Below are 18,955 nucleotides of genomic sequence, written 5' to 3' on the forward strand. Positions count from 1 at the left end.
TCTGCCCTTCTGGATGCTAATCCAGGCACACTCATTCATTCACATGGGGTCCTGGGACAGGGACACAGTTGGAGGATCCAGATGGAGCACCACACCTAACATGAACATGGGAAGGCAGACCTGTGCCTAGATATTAGGAAAAATATCCTCTGCCTTAAGGCAAGACAGCCATGTCACTGTCAGAGCACAGAGAGCTCCGGATTCCAGTGTCCATTACATGCTGTGATTCTTGAACATCAATGACTTACTGACAAACCACCAGGGGCACAGCCTGGCCACAGACTGTAACTGCAAGTGACTGTAGGCTACCCAGTGGCAGATCTAGACTTATAGCTTCGGTGGCAAGAACAAGGCTTGCGGACCTAGGGTCAGGAGCCGCTAGACCCTTGCTCAGTTGCTTGATTTTGGTGATGCACCCTGAGTAGATGGGTAGACTAGGCCAAGTCACTCAACCGAGTGTAGGCTTCCCGCTCTGTGAAACAAAATCAGTAAGGGGACCCACCTCACAGGCTGTCACGAGGATTAGTTAGTAAGTGTGGGACGGAGCACGACATGCAGGAAACGCTCGGTGAGTGCTTGCTGCTGCTGTTCTAAACCTTTCGATTTCACATGTATATGCAACACTGAGGAGCTACAGCTCCGACAGAGCTCCCGTGGGCACCAGTGAGATAGATCAGGGAGGGTGTGGCCAGAGCACAGAGGCCAGCCCATGCTACACACTCCATAAAGGGCAGGTGGCATGGCTGCTGTGTCTGCCTGGAACCCCAGTCATTCGTGTCAAAAGCTGCAAACGGTCACTCCTTCCTGAGTGTCTCAGAGTCAGCCAGTCTCAGGCCTTTCTCTGTTCTCCATGAGACATTATCCAGGCCCAGACACTATATGTCATCCATGAACCCACATCTGCTACACGCATCTCCCCCCATCCTTCCCCAAACACCCAGCACATTTACTTAACCCTGGAGTTGATGGTCCAGTGGCATCTCAAATCCAACATTCCTGAAACCCTGATCCACATCTTGCCCCTACCTCCGACCCTGGGGCCACCTCAGTGACCTTTCCCCTGGTAGTCAGACTCCAGATTTCCACAGGTGGCCCTGCTCATGGGGCATGGCTAGGTTGGTCTCACTGCCAGGCACGTTCAGGTCAGGAGACCTCTGCAGGCTGACTCTGTAGGAGTCTCCCTGACTGCCCTAGACAGATAACCACACCCACCGCTCCCCTCCCTGCACCCAACTTGCCTTCCTCCACAGCACCCTCAGCACCTGCTCCTTGGTTAATTTACCATCTTTGCCCATCCGTCTCCTCCTCCAGACCACAAGCTCCATGGAGGCTCCTAGCCTGGGTTGGTGCCTGGAGTAAGCACTCAGAAAATGCTGGCTGAAGGAGGAAGGCCTCCCCATCCTTACCGATCAAAAGCTTGGGGAAGTTGGAGGTCTCGATGTTATGATAGTAGACTACAGAGGTGATGGCAGCCATGAACGCCATCCCGGCTGGCATGTACAGGTGGAGGTGGCGGGATTCTGTCACCCTGTGATGGGAGAGACAGAGAAAATCAGCACAAGTAGAACAGCACAGGTCTTGTGCTTACTGCTCAGCACACAGTAGGGCCATGGGTAACCACGGCCCGGATGCCCATATGCTGGTAGTTCTTCCCAGCAGTCTGTGTCCCAAACACACCGAGCATCCCAATTCACTCAGCAACAGCCCCATTTAGCATGAGCAGCACAGGTAAGCAGGGGCAGGGTCTGCAGGCTCTGCTCTATGATGTTAATGGCGGTCCACGCTTGCTGAGTGCCTGCCCCGTGCTGAGCACGGTTCTAAGTACCTGATGAATAGTCAGTTGTCTAATGACGCCCCCATGAAGTAGGCCCCCAGTCACCCCATTCTGTGACCAAGGGAACTGGCTAAGTCACATGCCCGAGACCGCGCCTTTGCCCTCATCCTGCGGGCTGGGGGCAGAGACTACTAGATGGTGCCCTCCTGCTTTGACTCTCAAAGGCCTCTGTGTTGGCAGGAGGGGGCATGGTGACAATCAATCCACATTTGGAGACAGAGTCCCCTCCCTGACCCCAGCTCCAGTCAAGAAGTGCGCATGGTTGCCTTGGCTTTCCTGACCATGCTCTTCCTACAGACAGCAAAACACAGACCCAGCCCAGACCAGCACCAGAGGCCCAGACAACAGGGCCTCCAGCAACCCCTCTAGAACGTCCCAACCTGTTCTTTCTACACCAGCAGTGCTGGAAACCCTCTCTATCCCCAGAGCATCCATTTCAGCCTCCTGCCTCAGTAATGTCCTTGCTTATACTATTGCTGGGTCCAGCAGGCCGAGTGCCCCCACCCGGTTAGCATAGGCAAAGTCCAGAGCTGCTACCTGACTCAACAGTCCACGGATGGCCTGAAGGCCGAGGGAGGGCAAAGGAGGGGGTGGGCGGCCAGGGAAAGCTCCCCAGAGGGTGTGGAACCAGGTTGGGCTTTGAAGGACAGATTTGTGTTCGGCAGAGGAGTGACGCCATATGGAAAGCGTGCCACGTCAGGAGTGTGGGGACTTTGGAGGGACCCAACGCAGGCATGGAGGCAGCATGGCTGTTTACCAAACAGCATTCTCCCCTGCTGCCTGACCTAGAACCACAAGTTATCCAGCCCCTAAGAAATAGATGGTGATCCGTTTAAGTGGGCTACCAATTCCATACCCCTTTGCCATGCATCAAGCCTGGAGAGTGGGACCTCCCTGTGAGGAAGAGGCGTGACTGGACAGACCTTTCCAAGCCTGTCCCTTCCTTCTTCGGGGACTCTTACAGCCGGGCAGCCACTTTGTGTTCACGAGGAAGGGGTGGCTGACCGGCAGAACAGTGGGAAAAGGCTGAGTCCCTGAAGACTACCAAAGTGCAAAATCAGCCAGAACACGTCATTCCTAGAGTTCCTGTTGAATGAGGCTGCCACCCGTGTCCTTCCAGCCTTGATAGTCCCCACGAAAGGTCTTGCTAATAGAGGACATGCTAAGGGGCAAAGACAGGGACAGACAGTCACTGTCTGGGGAGGGGGGGCTTCAGAGCTCTTGCCTCTGTACTAGAAATAATGCCGAAGTGAATGCAATATTAACTATAATTGGAACAATTGTGCCACAGTATCAGTTATAATTAATCTCAAACGCTTTGCTGAATGACTCAGAATGAAATAGCCAAGAAATTAGGTACAAGTTTTCTTTATGTTGGGTGTAGGGTGATTTGGCAAAACACCCCCCCATTGCCCTGTATGCTTTGGCTGTTCTGAACTGACAGGATCACACACAGGCACAGGCCCTGAGAAGGCAGCTCCACTACAGAGCGTAGATGCCTCAGTTAGCCAGATCCCGGCTGAAGACTGTTGCCTTACCCAGCCCCAGGCCTGTGTGCAAATGGGGACCCACGGGGCAGGTCCATGACATCACCCATGCGCGCCAGATCTGATTCTCAGCCCCCGGACCATGGCTCCCTCCACGTGTCAGCTGCTCCAGTCTTTTCCGTTCCTCCTGGGCCTCATGGCTAGCCTCAATCCCAAGGCCATCTCCACACACACAGCTTTCCTACGGGTCTCAAATCATGACCGCCCCAATCACGCTTGCCACCTCCGCCTAGGCCGGGTGCATCTGTCCCTGGTCCCTCTTGCTCCAGTGCCTCAGTCTCCCCACTCCTTAGCCCCTTCCTCCACCTGTCAGAACACGTGTCATCTCTCCAGGCTCCAAAGCCCCTGCACCATGGCCCCCGTCTCTCCCCTCCTCCCAGGCCACGCCCTTGCAGTAGGATTTCATTTATCCTTCTGGGATTCAATTCGCAGGGCTTCTGTGTGCCCTGCACGAGAATACAGAGCACCTGCACCTGAGACCTCGCCAGACACCACGGAACATTTCTGACAGCTTTGCAAACTGAAACTCGAACGCACATCCTGATCTGTAGGAGAGGGAAGGGGAGGGGTGGGTGTGGGGAGAAGAAGGGGCTAGAGGCGGGTGGGACTGTACTGTGACAGATATAACAGATAGAAGTGCCCAGAGATCCAAATCTTTATTTATTTTTTTTTTTTTTTTTTTTGGTTTTCAAGACAGGGCTTCTCTGTGTAACAGCCCTAGCTGTCTTAGAACTCGCTCTGTAGACCAGGCCATCCTCAAACTTGCAGAGATCTGCCTGCCTCTGCCTCCCAAGTGCTGGGATTGAAGGCGTGCACCACCATCACCTGGCCCAGGGACTGACTCTTGTAAATGCATGAGAACCAAGGAAAAGCCTTCAGTAAGAACAAGTGGTGTGTTCACTGTTGTCCCACCGACTTCAATCACTGGAGGAAGAGACCAGGTGTTTTCCATAGTAGCTGGGAGCACTTTGACAGGCTCTAGATGCTTTTCCAGGGAACTAGTTCAGAAATCTGCATTCCCTTTACCCTCCTGACTGGGTTCCGCACACACGCATGCGTGTGCGTGTGCGTGTGTGTGTGTGTGTGTGTGTGTGTGTGTGTACGTCTAGGACTTGGCACAGTTCCTACCAGGCAAAGGGTTATAGGACCTAATGCCCAGGGTACTGGTTTGTGCAAGGCACGTGAACAGGCACAGGGAGGACCTCCTTGGGATTCTGAAGTCCCCTGGAGCAGATCCCTCAGTCCCCAGTCCTCAGTGACTCACTTACCCATCAGACAGGATGCCCTCAGCGATCTCACACACAAGGACGAAGAGCAAAATGAAGGTAAGGATCCAGCGCAGGTTGTGCCCTGGAAAGTGCAGCCAGGTGCTGTGGTGGATGTGCACCTTGGAGCTCTGGCTGCCCCATCCTGCAGGGAGAGATGGGGACGGTGGGAAGGCTGCCTGGGCGAGGCCCACCCTGGGACAGGGACAGTACACACAAATCCTCCTCCCCATTGCTGAGCTTACGAGCCAAACGTCTAAGTACAAAGCCTGACCCCACAGCATGGTCCTAAGCAGGTACCACACTGACCTCTGTGTGGCCGGCTATCCATTCGGCTTCATTTCTGATACACATACGGGCATGTATAACATATTTCTAGCTAATCATTTCTCTTTGTCAGTAACTAGTAACTTCCTTCAGTAGCAGCTTTTTATTTTTGAGACTGGCCTAATGTTGTCCACACTAGGCTTGAACTTCCCATGTAGCTGAGGATGACCTTAAACTCCCTGATCCTCCTGCCTCCACTTCTGGAGAACTGGGATTGTCAGGGTAGCCCGGTTCAGCAACATCTTAGCGATTGAGTTTGATAATGTTTAAGATTTGTTATTTCCCTTGATTAAAGTAAATGAACAGCTGAGGAACCACACCAACTTCCTCTGTGAATAGTGATGATTGGCCCGGGAGAGCCAAAGTATTGGGAGAGGAAGGGACCAAAGTGAAGAGGGCTGTCCCGACCGGGGTGACCAACTTTGTAGCCCACTTTCTGGCAAGCGCACTGGGTTGCTAAATCTGATCCGAGCTGATCCACAGCCCTGTAGAAGTTGCACTCGAGCTTTGTGGGGAGGTGGGGTACCGGCACCCAGCCTCTACCTCCTCACCCAGCGTGCACTAGACCTCGGGGCCCAGGAGGCTTCTGCCCACATCCCAGCTAAGCGGGGACAGCTCACCGGCCTTCACCACCAACCTCCCCAGCTGCAGCCAGCGCTCCCGTCACAGTCCAGCTGCACCAGTGACACCGCGAGCCTGGGGAAGGGGTGACCGGGCTCCCCTGCTGCGCGCCACTCAGGGTGTGGCCGACCCCCTCACGACCTTCCCCGCTCGTGCGGAACCCCATCCCGGGTCAGGCCCTGCGGTGGCAAAACTTGGGGAATCCCTAGAGTCGTGAGAGCCCGCCGTGTTCCGCGCAGGTTCAGGGATGGGGGGAGGGTGCAAGGGCGGAGACGCAGAGCAGAGGACCTGGGGAGACCGGCAAACCGGTGCGGGACCGCCGGGGCCGCGCACCACCCCCGGGCCGCGAGCCCTTCCCCCGCGCGCCCTCCCGCCTCCCGCCGCGGCGCGCGCTCACCGATGAAGAGGATGGGGAAGGTGATGAAGAGCAGGAAAACGTGCGGCACCACGTTGAGCGCGTCCACGAAGCAGCCGTTGTTGAGGACGCCCTGGTCCACCCGGTAGGCGGCCGAGTGGTTCTCGGTACCGCAGAAGGCCAAGGGCATGGCGGCGCGCGCACGGGCTCGGCTCGGGCTCCGCGCGCCTCCCGCGTCGCTGTGCCTCGCAGCTCCCAGAACTCCCGCACGGCCCGCCCCGCCCCGCCCCGCCCCCACCTGCCGCTGGGCCCCGCCCCGTCCCGCCCTCCAGCTGCTCCGGTGGGGTGAGGGTGGGGTCTCAGCCAATGCGCACGTGCGCTGGATGCGCAGGCACCGCGGGGTCTGTGTCTTGAGTGGGATCCGTAATGATCCGGCTGAGCCCGGAGTGCGTGGATTTGGAATTCCCAAAAGTAAATCCTCCGGAGCACCGCTCAGATGGATGTAAGGAGGGGTCCCCACGGAAACAGAGTGGCACCCGATTCGGTCCAGTGAAACTGAAAAACTTGAACTTAGGAGAGTGCTTGGGAATTTTCCAAATATCCCAGGCGCGGGAAGTTGCAGAGGGACCTCACAGCCTGTACTGGTCTTTCCGCAAAGAAAAGCAAGGTGCTTACATGACTCACCCAAAGTCTCCTTGCTAGCAGGTGGGAAGCTAGCCTAAATCCAGGTCCTCTGCTCTTGTGATGATTAGATTTTTTTTAATTCACAAGTTTTATGCCAATGCAATGCTATTTTATAAATGAGACTTCAGCATCCGTGGATTTGGGTATCTAACAGACACCCTGGAAAAAAATCCCCCATGGAAACACAGTAGCAATTTTACATGCATAATACATACCACAAAGTACTAGACACCTGCATTACTTCCATCTCTTCTTACAATCCTATGAAATATATTTATTCTAATTTGTTTAACTTTTTTACATCCTGATCGAAGTTCCTGCCCCTTCTTCCAGTCTCTCCCAACTCCCTTCCCGGCCCCCATCCACTCCTCCTCTGTTTCTCTTCAAAGAAGGGGCAGGCCTCCCATGCAGTAAGACTGGGTACCCCCTTTCCTATTAAGGCTGAACAAGGCAATCCAGGAGGAGGAAAGGGTCCCAAAGGCAGGCAACAGAGTCAGAGGCAGTCCCTGCTGCCACTGTCAGGAGTCCCACAAGAAGATCAAGTTACTGTAACATATATGCACAGAGCCATGAAGGCTTCCTGGCCATCTATTCAGTCTCTGTGAGCTCTGTGTGCCCAGTTTAGTTTTTGTGTGGTGTTCTTGATCCCTCTGGCTCCTACAATCCTTCCTCCCCTCTTATATAGGATTCCCTGAGTTCCATCTAAGGTTTGACCGTGGTTCTCTGATTTTGCTCCCGTGAGTTGCTGGATGAAGCCTCCCTGATGACAATTGGGCTAGGCCCTCATCTATGAGTATAGCAGAACATCATTAGGAATCATTTATTTATTTGTTTTTGCTGGTTGTGTTTGGTTCTATCCTAGGTCTCTGGACTACCCAGCCTCTGGGTCCTAGCCCTCCAGGCAGTGTCAAGCATGGGCTCCCTCTTGTGGCACGGGTCTTAAGCTGGACCAGTCATTGGTTGACCACTTCCACAATTTCTGCCCCACTTTTACCCCAACACAACTCATAAGCAGGAAAAATTGTAGGTTGAGGGTTTTGAGGCTGAGCTGGTGTCCAAATCCCTGCACTGAAAGTCTTGTCTAGTTACTGGAGGTGACTGGTTCAGACGCCATATCCCCCGTTGCTAGGGCGATTCCCTCATAGATTCCTGGGGGTTTCTATTGCACTAGATTTCTAGCTCATCCCAGAGATGCACCCCCCTATTCTAGTTGTTTCTCCTAGTACTCTTTCTCCATTCTCCCGCTTACAGGGTCCCTCCTGCTCCCATATTCACCCGCACCCCGTCCAGCGGAGCTGCCCATTCTATTTCCCTTCACGGTGAGATTCATACATCCCCACCCTTGACCCCTCCTCCTTACTTAGCGTCTCTGGGTCTGTGGATTGTAGCATGGTTATCCTTACTTTACGACTAACACCCACTTAGAGGGAGTACAAACCACGTTTGTCTTTCTGGGTCTGGGTCGCACAGGATGATCTTCTCTAGTTCCATCCACTTGCTGGCACATTTCGTGATGTTATTGTTTTTATCAGCTGAGTGGTACTCCATTGTGTAAACGTGCCACATTTTCTTTATCCATTCTTTGGTTGAGGGACATCTGGGTCGTTTCCTGGTTCCCAGTTATGACGACACAGCTGCTATGAACATGGTTGAGCAAGTGTCCTTGTGGTGTGATGGAACATCCTTTGGGTACACGACCAGGAGTGGTATAGCTGAGTTCTGAGGTAGATCAGTTCCTGGTTTTCTGAGAAACTACCACATTGATTTGCAAAGTGGCCGTACAAGTCTGCACGCCCACCACCAATGGAGGAGGGTTCCCCCTGTCCCACACCCCCACCAGCAAGAGCTGTCACTTGTGTTTTTTATCTCGGCTATTCTGACAGGTGTAGAATGGAATCTCACAGTCATTTTGATTTGCATTTCTCTGATTGCTAAGGATAATGAATTTTTTAAAATGCTTTCCAGCCACTTGATATCCCTCTGCTGAGAATTCTGTTTAGATCTGTACTGAAATTTTTTTTTTTTGGTTTTTCAAGACAGGGTTTCCCTGTATTGTTTTGGAGGCTGTCCTGGAACTCGCTCTGCAGACCAGGCTGGCCTCGAACTCACAGAGATCTGCCTCCAGAGTGCTGGGATTAAAGGTGTGAGCCACTAACGCCTGGCTTAGATCTGTACTGACTTTTTAATTGGATTATTTGGTTTGTGGATCTCTAGTTTCTTGAGTTCTTTATATAGTTTGGAAATCACCTTTTGTCAGATATGGGGTTGGTGAAGATCTTTTCCCATTCTGTAGGCTGCTGTTTTGTCCTAATGATGGTCTCCTTTGCCTTACAGAAGCTTTTCAGCTTCATGAGGTCCCTTTTAATTGTCCATCTTAGTGTGTGTGCTATTGGTGTCCTGAATGGGAAGTAGTCTCCTGTACCAGTCTGTTCAAGGCTACTTCCCACTTTCTTTTCTATGAGGTTCAGTGTATATGGATTTACATCGTGGTCTTTGATCCACTTGGACTTGAATTTTGTGCATGGGGATAGATTGGGATCTATTCTTCTACCTGGTGAGGTTCAGTTAGACCAGCACCATTTGTTGAAGATGCTTTCTTTTTTCCACTGTATAACTTTTGCTTCTTTCTCAAAAATCAAGTGACCATAGGTGTGTGGATTTACTTCTGGGTCTTTGATTTGATTGCGTTGATCAACATGTCTGTTTTTTAATTTTTATTTATTCATTATGTAAATATTGTGCTCTGTACTGCATGTGTCTCTGCAGGCCAGAAGAGGGCACCAGGTCCCATTATAGATGGCTGTGAGCCACCATGTGGTTGCTGGGAATTGAACACAGGACCTCTGGAAGAGCAGGCAGTGCTCTTAACCACTGAACCATCTCTCCAGCCCCCAACATGTCTGTTTTTATACCAATGCCATGTGTTTTTTATGATTATTGCTCTGTAGTGCAGTTTGAAATCAGGAGTGGTGATGCCTCCAAAAGTTCTTTTATTGGGCAGGATTGTTTTAGCTATCCTGAATATTTTGTATTTTCACATGAAGTTGAGTGTTGTTCTTTAAGGTTTGTAAAGAAATGTACTGGGGTTTTTATAGGAATTGCCTTGAATGTGTAGGTTTGGTAAGAGTGCCATTTTTACTATGTTAATCCTACCAATCCATGAACATGGAAGATCTTTCCATCTTTTGATATCGTCTCTAATTTCTTCTTCAAAGACTTGAAGTTCTTGTCATACAGGTCTTTCACTTGCTGGTTAGAGTCACTCCAAGATATTTTATATTATTTGTGGTTATTGTGAATCTTATGTCCAGCCACTTTGTTGAAGGTGTTTATCAGCTGTAGGAGTTCCCAGGTAGAATTTGTGGGATCACTTGATCACTTACTTATATTATCATATCATCTGCAAATAGTGTTACTTTGACTTCTTCCTTTCTAATTTGTATCCCTTTGATCTCCATTGGTTACTTTTACTTATGAGAGAGAGAGGGAGGGGGAGAGGGAGACACACAGAGAAAAACAGGTATGTATGCAGGGAAAGCAGAGGCCAGACTAGGACTCGGATCCTCTGGAGCTGGAGTCACTCGTGGTTGCGAGCTGCCTGGCATGGTGCTGCCAGGAACAGAACTCAGGGGCTCCACAAAAGCCCCCGTGGGAGGGCTCTTAACCGAGGAGACGTCTCTCCAGTGCCTGATAGTTTTTAATTGTTCTTGCCACAATCTAGAATCAATTAAGAGCCTGGACTGAGGAACTGCCTAGATCAGGCTTGCCTGTGGGCAACTGTCTTGATTATTAATTGATGTAGGAAGATGCAGCTCGCTGTGGCGACACCACTTCATGGGCAGGGCCTGCTCCGTACAAGAGTGGAGACAGCTGGTTGAGCACTAGGAGAGCAAGAAAGTGAGGTCCCTGTGCTTACTCTCCCTGCTCTCGCCTTTCGATGTGATGGTTTAAGAGCCTGTGTGTGTCCGTTCCACCATCATCGTCATCACCATCACCGTCATCATCGTCACCGTCATCATCGTCACCATCACCATCGTCATCATTGTCATCGTCATCACCATCATCGTCATCACCGTCACCGTCATCATCGTCATCGTCATCACCGTCATCGTCATCGTCACCCGTCATCATCGTCATTGTCATCGTCATCATTGTCATCGTCATCATCATCGTCATCGTCATCACCGTCATCTTCATCATTGTCATCATCGTCATCGTCACCGTCATCATCATCGTCATCGTCATCAGTTGTAGGATATTATTTTAACATGTGTTAGTTCTCTTTCTGCTCTGGAGCATTTGTTTCATGTTTTGTAATGGAAAGATGCGTTAGATTAAGTAAAATCCACCTGTGGTCGGGAGGCTGGGTCAGAACTAGCTGACAGGAAGATGTAGGGAGGAGCCAGGTGGAGAAGGGTTTTTTTAAGGAGGAGCACGAGGACTTGTGGAGAGACTCAAGAGGGAGAGGAAGCGAGCTGCTTGCTCTTCAGCCACCTCAACCTTTGACGCACGCATGAGTTCTTCAGAGGGACGGAGGTTTGGATAAGTCCCCTTGTGACTGTGAAAGAGTCAGTGACTGAGGGAACAGAATCCCCTCAGGCTGCAGCTTAGCAGGCTGCTGATGGCAGAGGGGTTCAGTTGCTGGATCCGGCAGCCAGTTGCTGGATCCGGCAGCGGTGGTGGAGAGAGCAACAATCATTGTTGATGGGACCTCGCTAATGTAGCCCCAAACGCACTCTGTGGCCCAGCTTAGCCTCAGACTCACAATAACCTCCCACTCTAGCCTGGATTTTTCTTTCATTCTGTGCCGTCCACGTTTTCTGCATTACTCTTTGTGTGGTTACGTGCTCAGCCGCGGTGTCTTTTCCAGTCAGTCAGTCATGGATGCATAACCTTTCAGGCAGCTGGGGACGGCATCCATAACAGGGCGCCCCACTAGACTAGACTAGACTGCCTACTGCTGTCTTAGTTCAAATCGTTCGCCAGGCGCAGTGACGGCATCGCCCAGTGGCATTTCTCAGAGGGCATCCCCATGGTGACACAGCGAAAGACATGCAGGGTTCCCTGTTCTGACTCTGGGTTGGGACCAGTCGCCTTTCTGAGCCTTGATTTCTCATTTCTAAACGGGGAAAAAGAAAAGCTGTATGGGTTGGGATGGCATCACTGGTGCAAGTGACTTTTCCTGTGAGGAAGGGATGTTCTCTGTGGCCATTCCTCGCCACCACAACTCTACGCTTGCCACTCCTGGGCCCGAAGGTTCTAGTGACGAGAGCTGCAGGGGCCAGGAGAGTGCTTAGTCTGAATCGTGGGGCCCGTTTACCTCAGGGACAATACTGTGCAGCTGCCAGGATGCCTGTCCCCCTCGTAGACACTGCCTGACACCTGGGCTGGAGAGAGACACTGCCTGACAGACACCTGGGCTGGAGAGAGACACTGCCTGACAGACACCTGGGCTGGAGAGAGACACTGCCTGACAGACACCTGGGCTGGAGAGAGACACTGCCTGGACACCTGGGCTGGAGAGAGACACTGCCTGATAGACACCTGGGCTGGAGAGAGACACTGCCTGACACCTGGGCTGGAGAGAGACACTGCCTGACACCTGGGCTGGAAAGTTCTCTTGAAAAGCGTTGTGTCACCTGCGCAAGGAGATGTGATGAGATTGCTCTGTAGCGGAATCACCTCAGGAATGTGGGATCGCCCCCAAGTGCTCCCAGTGCAGGTGAGAACACAAGCAGACACACAGGGCTGTCCTTCCAGGGCTGTAGGCGGCAGGCGCGGAGAATGAGGGGCCTCACACTGAGACGGAAGCGGCTTCCAGACACAGGCGCACACTGTGGAGGAGCACTCACTGTGGAGGAGCACTCACTGTGGAGGAGCACTCACTGTGGGGGAGCATTCACTGTGGGGGAGCACTCACTGTGGGGGAGCACTCACTGTGGAGGAGCACACGCTGTGGAGGAGCACTCACTGTGGAGGAGCACACACTGTGGAGGAGCACACACTGGAGGAGCACACTGTTGAACAGTCACTCCTGTGCTGTAGGATGTCATGACGGAAAGTACAGGGAACAACGCAGGACTATTGGCACCAACAGGGAAAGACACCTCCCCCACCCCTTTTACCGCCGACGGTAAAAGGGAAGCACACGGCCGTGCTTCCGTGTTCCTCGGAGGAACTGAGGTGAGACTGAGGCAGAGGCAAACGTTTGGCCTGCGTCAGGAGAGAAAGGAATGTTCTAGACAGGTGGTGTCTCGCTGCCTGCCTAATGGAGAGGAGGCTGGGGACCTAGCTGCCAGTGACGGTGTGTGTAGACTATGTTAGACAATCCATGCAGACAGGCAAGCGTCCCTCGTCCCGAGGAAGAGACGGACTTTCTCAGTCACTCATGATTGGAGGGTGGATGCAGGAGCAAGAGGCAGCCTGCCCTGGTCTTGACACCGTGTAACTGGAGGCATGGTAAGGGAACTCCTAACAAAAACCAAGGCTAAGCCTCAAGGTGGCTGTCTTAGTCCGGATTCAATTGCTGTGAAGAGACGCCGTAACCACGCAACTCTCATGAAGGAAAGCATTGCTTGCAGTTCAGACGTTTCATCCGTTATTATCGTGGCGGGAAGCATGGCGGCATGGAGGCAGACACGGGGCTGGAGAGGCAGCTGAGAGTTCCACATCTGGATCTGCAGGCAGCAGAAAGAGAGAGACACTGGACTGACATGGGCTTTTGAACCTCAAAGCCTGCTCCCAGTGACACACTTCCTCCAACAAGGCCACACCTCCTAATCCTTCCAAAGGGTGCCACTCCCTGGTGACCAAGCATCCAAACCTATAGCCTGGGGGGGACTTTCTCATCCAAGCCACCACACTTGCTGTGGAGTCAGCCTTAAACTCCCGACTTCCTGCCTCAGCTTCCCCGGGGCTGGGATCACAGACACACGTCGCCGCCGTGCTCACAGAGCAGGCCCCTTCTCACTTAGCCTTGTCTGTCTGTAATGGACACACCTAACTTCCTGGCTGCAAAGGACAGAATGTTTATCTCTCCACCCCAGCGCCCAATGCAGTGGTGTTAGGAGGCAGGGTCTTTGGGCCACCAGGGGCTCACCTTCATGATGAGACTTGCTTTTATGAGAGGCCCCAGAACATCCATGACATTCTCCCCGACGTTGGGTTCAGGGAGCAGGGAGTCTGAGAGGAAGCAGGCTTCCGTAGACGTGGGATCCCCTGGCTTCCTGGCCTTGGACTTTGCGGCCACCAGAACCAGGAAAAACCAGTCTGGTGTTCTAGGCCATACAGTTCATGGTACCTTTGTCACAGCGCTAGAATGGACTTAGACACTTGCGCGCTGGTGACAGGAGGTGCATGGTGGGGCTGGGTGCAGGAGGAAACCCCTCCACCACAGACTCCTCGCCCAGGTGGCCACGGGCCTCGAGGCAGACTCGGCCGCGAGCTGACATTTATCTGCCCTATGATTGTATCGTTGAAGTGCTCCTGCACGGCCTACGTAAAGCCAAATCTATTTTTAGCTGTGACGTGTACATTAAAAATTTAAATTGGCGAATATATTTAATGTTGAGGTGAAGAACACCACAGTGGTTTAGGGGAAAATGTTCTCCTTTCCTTGGGAGCTGGAAAATCACGTCACATTCTCCTCCTGTTGCAGAGACCAGCTTCTGGGAGGGTGGGAGCTAGGGTGCTGGGGTGGGCAGGATGGGGTGGAGGTACTGCTTGCTCCTCTGACTGAGGTACAGCCTGCCCAGCCAGTGGTTCTATGTCCTTGGGAAACAGGCCCAGAGAGGCTAAGTGACTTGTCAAAGCTCACACAGCCCAGTAAGATAGAGAACTTCTGCTACACCCAGTTTGCTCCCAGTGGCTCTTGAAGTGTCCCTGGTCATTAGAGTTAATTGGCGCTTTGCTGGAGGTGCCCATTTTTCAGGGCAACCCCAACCCATGGAGCCTGGAAGTGAGACACCAAAACTTGTCCTGTGGCGATGGGCACGCCGAAGGGTGAGAGCCACAGCTGTGTACCACACTGCCGCCCGGCTAGGGACAACAGGTGGTCTCTGCTCTCGGGGCTTATGGGCTGTCTGGGGAAAGGGGACAAACGGTGAAGGGGGTTAAGAGGAGGTAAGGAAAAGGGAGAAGAAGGGAGATAAACTGACTGAGCTTGGAGACAGAGCTTGCCGGGAACCTCAGGGCGCAGTGGTGGCAGGTGAAGAAGGGGACCATGAGGGACCGCTGTAGTGGCCACACATGGAGCTGGGGTGCGTGTCCCAGACACATTAGCGAGCTCCCGAGTCTTGGCATGATGAGGTACTCTGAGAAAGGTCGTGGAGCACGGTGTGGGGCGCCCTAGGATGTCCAGCTGAGGCCTTTTCCATGTAGACTCCACTCCCATAAGATGTCCTCGCTGTGGAGACGGCACCTCCGCTCTCCCTGTCACCAGCTTCTATGCTCTCAGCACTGGCTTCCAGAGTCCCTTCCTTCTGACGGTTTCTCCGAGGCAGGTCCACTGGAAGGTCCCGCCTCCAGCCCCAGCCCTGCTTTAGGCTTAAACATCGCCTTTTGTTACCCAGCATGGCAACGATTCACCCTTGACTCAGTTTCCCCTCGCTGTGCTGGGAGAGCTGAGGGCTCAGGCTGAGGCTCAGGAGGTGTTGGCTCGCTAAGTAACCTCAGTCAATGCTTGTTAACTCTATGAATGAATGAGTGGATAGCAGAATGACTGACTCAATCAGGGACGGGGTTTACCCTCCAGTGTAACAGCTGTTTGCAAGCTCAGTGAAGTGGAAAATTGATGTTCATAAACTGGTTCCAGCTTTCTCGTTGGCATACGTGATGTCATTAGGCGTGTTCTCTCTTGCTTTTAGCAGGTCACTCTTTATTTGCTTAGTGATGCATTTATGCTAAGCACCTACTGTGTGCTGGACACTGTTAGACTTGCTGGAGAAAAAAGTGGGGAGCTTAGTGCATGCATTGAAGGAGCTGTTTAACCTTTGGGGTGTTTCCAGTACCTCTCTATTCAGGCTTTTGTTTAATTGTGTGTGTGTGTGTGTGTGTGTGTGTGAGAGAGAGAGAGAGAGAGAGAGAGAGAGAGAGAGAGAGAGAGAGACAGAGAGACAGAGAGGGAGAGAGAGGGAGAGAGAGAGTCCTGTGTGCATACCTATGTATGTGTGAGTGTGAGCATGCACATGCCACTGCATACATGTGAGGTCTGAGGACAACCTCAAGTGTTCATCCTCACTGTCTATCCTGTTAAGAGATAAAAATCTTTGTTGCTGTCTACTCTGGACACCAGGCTGGCCTGAAAGCTCCCAGGGATCCTCCATTTCTTATCTCACAGGAATAACAGCCTCGTCCACTCGACTGTGCGTGGGTTCTGGAGATCTGAACAGCAGGCCCGAGGAGGCAGGCGGCTGGGTCGCTGGCGGACTGTGTCTCCGCCACCTCTGCCTTCCCAGCATGCTCTCTGCTACCCTCTCACCAGCACACTTCTCATCCACCTGTGGGCTGTGCAGAGGTCGAATCTCTGGATTTCTCCTTTCTCACGAGGGAGGCTTCGGGGCCTCCGTAAACCGGGAAGTCTGGTGTGACGTTGGGGGACTTGGCTTCCACCTTCCCTAGAGATGTAGCTGTCTAACAGGTGACGGTTCTGTCCCGAAGGGCTTAGAAATCACGCTTCCAAGTTTGTTCCAGCCGACGAAGCAAGGTCTCAGAGAGCTGGGCGAATACGCACGTGGATAGCAGCCAAAGAATGAGCCGGACTCGGGTGCGGGTGCACATCCTCACTGTTCCCCAGAGCTGAGGGCAGGCTGGGGTGTGCAGTATCCAGTCCTTAAAGAGGCAGGAGGAGGGAGTTGCTGGCAGGAAGGGGATCTCAGACCTCTGACTGTTCAGGGTGTGGAAGCCCTGAGTGCCATCTCCAGTAACACAAAAAGGAAATCCCAGCACGTGGTACAAGTGTGTAAGCCACAGGGGCGTAATTGTCCTTAAAACATTTTTTAAACGAGGGCGGCTGATGCAGCTCAGTGGGGGAAGGCACCAAGCTTATGACCCGAGTTGGATCTCATGACACATGTGGTTGAAGAAGAGAATTGGCTCTTGAAAGCTGTCCTCCGACCTTCATACATGCGACACAGTACATGTGTGCCGCGTATACAAATGTGCACGCCAGGGAAATTAAATCGCAGTAAAAATTTTACACATTGTTATGAGTATGCTAACTGTACACAATAAGGGGTTTGCATTTGTGGCCCCGATGCACTGCGATCATATTCAGTCCCCCTGTCTCTCGTGTTTGATTTGGTCACACTCAGGGGTAGCTCAGGCTAGCCTCAATGCCTTGAACTTGATAGGTTGAGGATGACCTTGAGCCAATACTCCTGTCCACCTCCAAAGTGCTGGATTGAGGGTGTGCTGACACATGGGTGGACTCCTCTGTTCTCTTCCTTATCATGTCCTCTCTTTTCACTTCCCTCAACTTGATTCTTACAAAGTTTGTTTATTTGTTTATTATGTATGCAGTGTTCTGCCTGCATGACTGCCTGCATGCCAGAAGAGGGCACCAGATCTCATTGCAAATGGTTGTGAGCCACCATATAGTTGCTGGGAATTGAACTGAGGACCTCTGCAAGAGCAGGCAGTGCTCTTAACCCCTGAGCTATCTCTCCAGCCCTACTCAAGGAATTTTAATAAGCAAAATAAGCCAATCACAAAGAGGCAAAGTACTGTAGAAGTCCAGCAGGCACACGGAAACAGAGAGGGGATGGTGGTTGCCGGGGGCTCCATGGATTCGGGATAAAATTAATGAAGATGTGTATTTAAAACCCAGCACACTCATGTGAGCATGTGTGTAAGCATACGTACTCAGCCTCCTCCCCTAGAGAAAGGGAAGGGTGTGTGTGTGTGTCTGCGCGTGTGTCTGCGCGCGCGTGTGTGTGTGTGTGTGTGTGTGTGTGTGTGTGTGTGTGTGTGTACGGCTCTGCACTGAGCTGTACATGAAGAGGGGAAGGACTCTCTCAGTGGATGCAGGTATAAGAGGCAGGATGAGGGACCACCATTTGCCCAGAGTGCACCTTTAGGAAACTGCACCCTCGGGTGGGATGGTCCCAGCCTGCTCTTTCTGGCACAGATCCCGGATTCTTGAGAAGTTAATATTGATCAGTGAGTCAAGGGCTTCTCGAAGCTTCTTGTCGCTGATTGCCCTTCACGACCCTGCCGTGAGAGCGTGAGTAATTAATGTGGCTAAGCTGAGACTTCACGCGTCACTTCTGAGGGCATGTGAGTGAGGGCCAGCTGTTGGAACCCCGGCACCCAGTCCTAGAGTCCCAAGTCCCAGGGTCCACCCTGGGTTTTTCCCACGTCCCACGTGCCACCAGAAGCTGGGGCCACGCACTGGGAAGAAGGCTCCTCCCAGGCTGAGCGACATGGGGAAGGGAAGGCGGAGGAAGGCCCCTCTGAGGTGGGTGTCTGCAGATGCTGGAGCAGCAGCTCGGGCCACTTCCTCCTGTCCCCTTCTGCACAGACTCTCCCTCTCTGTGGGGTCCACACGGTGAGCAGTGGTGACCTCTGGCCCATCAGGATGACCATTCTCTGCCATGAGCTACAAGGACAGAGGTTGAGAATGCCAGCAGCTGCCTTGGCATCTGAGAACAAAGCTGGCCAAGGTGAGGACAGGCTAATTTCATATGTCAGCTCGGCAGGCCATAGCACTGAGACATTTGAGCAAACACATCTAGATGCGTATCCATGAAGGTGTTTTTGAGATGGGATTAATTAACATCAGCGTCAGTGGACTTTGGGTAATTGCCCTCCATAATGTAGTGGACCTTGCCTCGTGCAATTGGTTCACAGTTTCAATAGGAGAAAAAACTTATAGGGACTGGAGAGATGGTTCAGTAGCAAGAGGGCTTGTGCAGGCTTGAGGACCCAAGTTCAAATTCCCAGCACCTATGTAGATAGCCAAGTGTGTGCCCCTGCATACATGTGTACATACACCGCCACCCCTGGCCACACACGCGTAAAAAATGCTGATATCCCCAAGGAAGGGAGCTCTGTGCTGATGACCAGTCTACACTTGCTCTGAATGTGCCCCCACCACTCTGGCTTTCCTCGGAAACCTTAGAATTGCTTGAGGCCACACCTGGGTGAGCCTGTTCCTTAAAATCAACACAGCAGGGGCTAGGGAGATGGCTCAGAGGTTAAGAGCACGGGATGCTCTTGCAGAGGACCCAGGTTTGACCCCCAGCACCCACATATAGAGGCGTACAATCATCTGTAACTCCAGTTCCAGGAAATCTGCCGCCCCCTTCTGGCCTATCAGGGCACT

At 52.5% G+C, this 18,955-nt stretch overlaps 1 protein-coding gene across 5 annotated transcripts in view; it reads right to left on the reverse strand.

Moving 5' to 3' along the window:
- Abcc8 (ATP binding cassette subfamily C member 8) overlaps positions 1-6,203 on the reverse strand; it is a 72,496-nt gene extending 66,293 nt beyond the window's left edge. For 3 of the 5 annotated variants that reach the window (XR_005873330.1, XM_040736094.1, XM_040736093.1), the window contains exons 1-3: positions 5,992-6,203; positions 4,650-4,791; positions 1,407-1,528 (exon numbers count right to left, since the gene is read on the reverse strand). Coding sequence is in view for 4 of the 5 variants with exons in the window: in XM_040736094.1 (XP_040592028.1) it covers positions 1,407-1,528; positions 4,650-4,791; positions 5,992-6,139 (412 nt within the window). In the remaining variant the exon portion in view is untranslated. The remainder of the gene's footprint in view (positions 1-1,406; positions 1,529-4,649; positions 4,792-5,991) is intronic. The other 2 variants (XM_040736092.1, XM_005084680.4) reach the window with 1 other exon arrangement.
- Positions 6,204-18,955: the final 12,752 nt, after the last annotated feature.

Source organism: Mesocricetus auratus, unplaced genomic scaffold (genome assembly GCF_017639785.1).
Source record: "Mesocricetus auratus isolate SY011 unplaced genomic scaffold, BCM_Maur_2.0 Super-Scaffold_100054, whole genome shotgun sequence".
In the NCBI taxonomy this organism is placed as follows: Eukaryota; Metazoa; Chordata; class Mammalia; order Rodentia; family Cricetidae; genus Mesocricetus; species Mesocricetus auratus.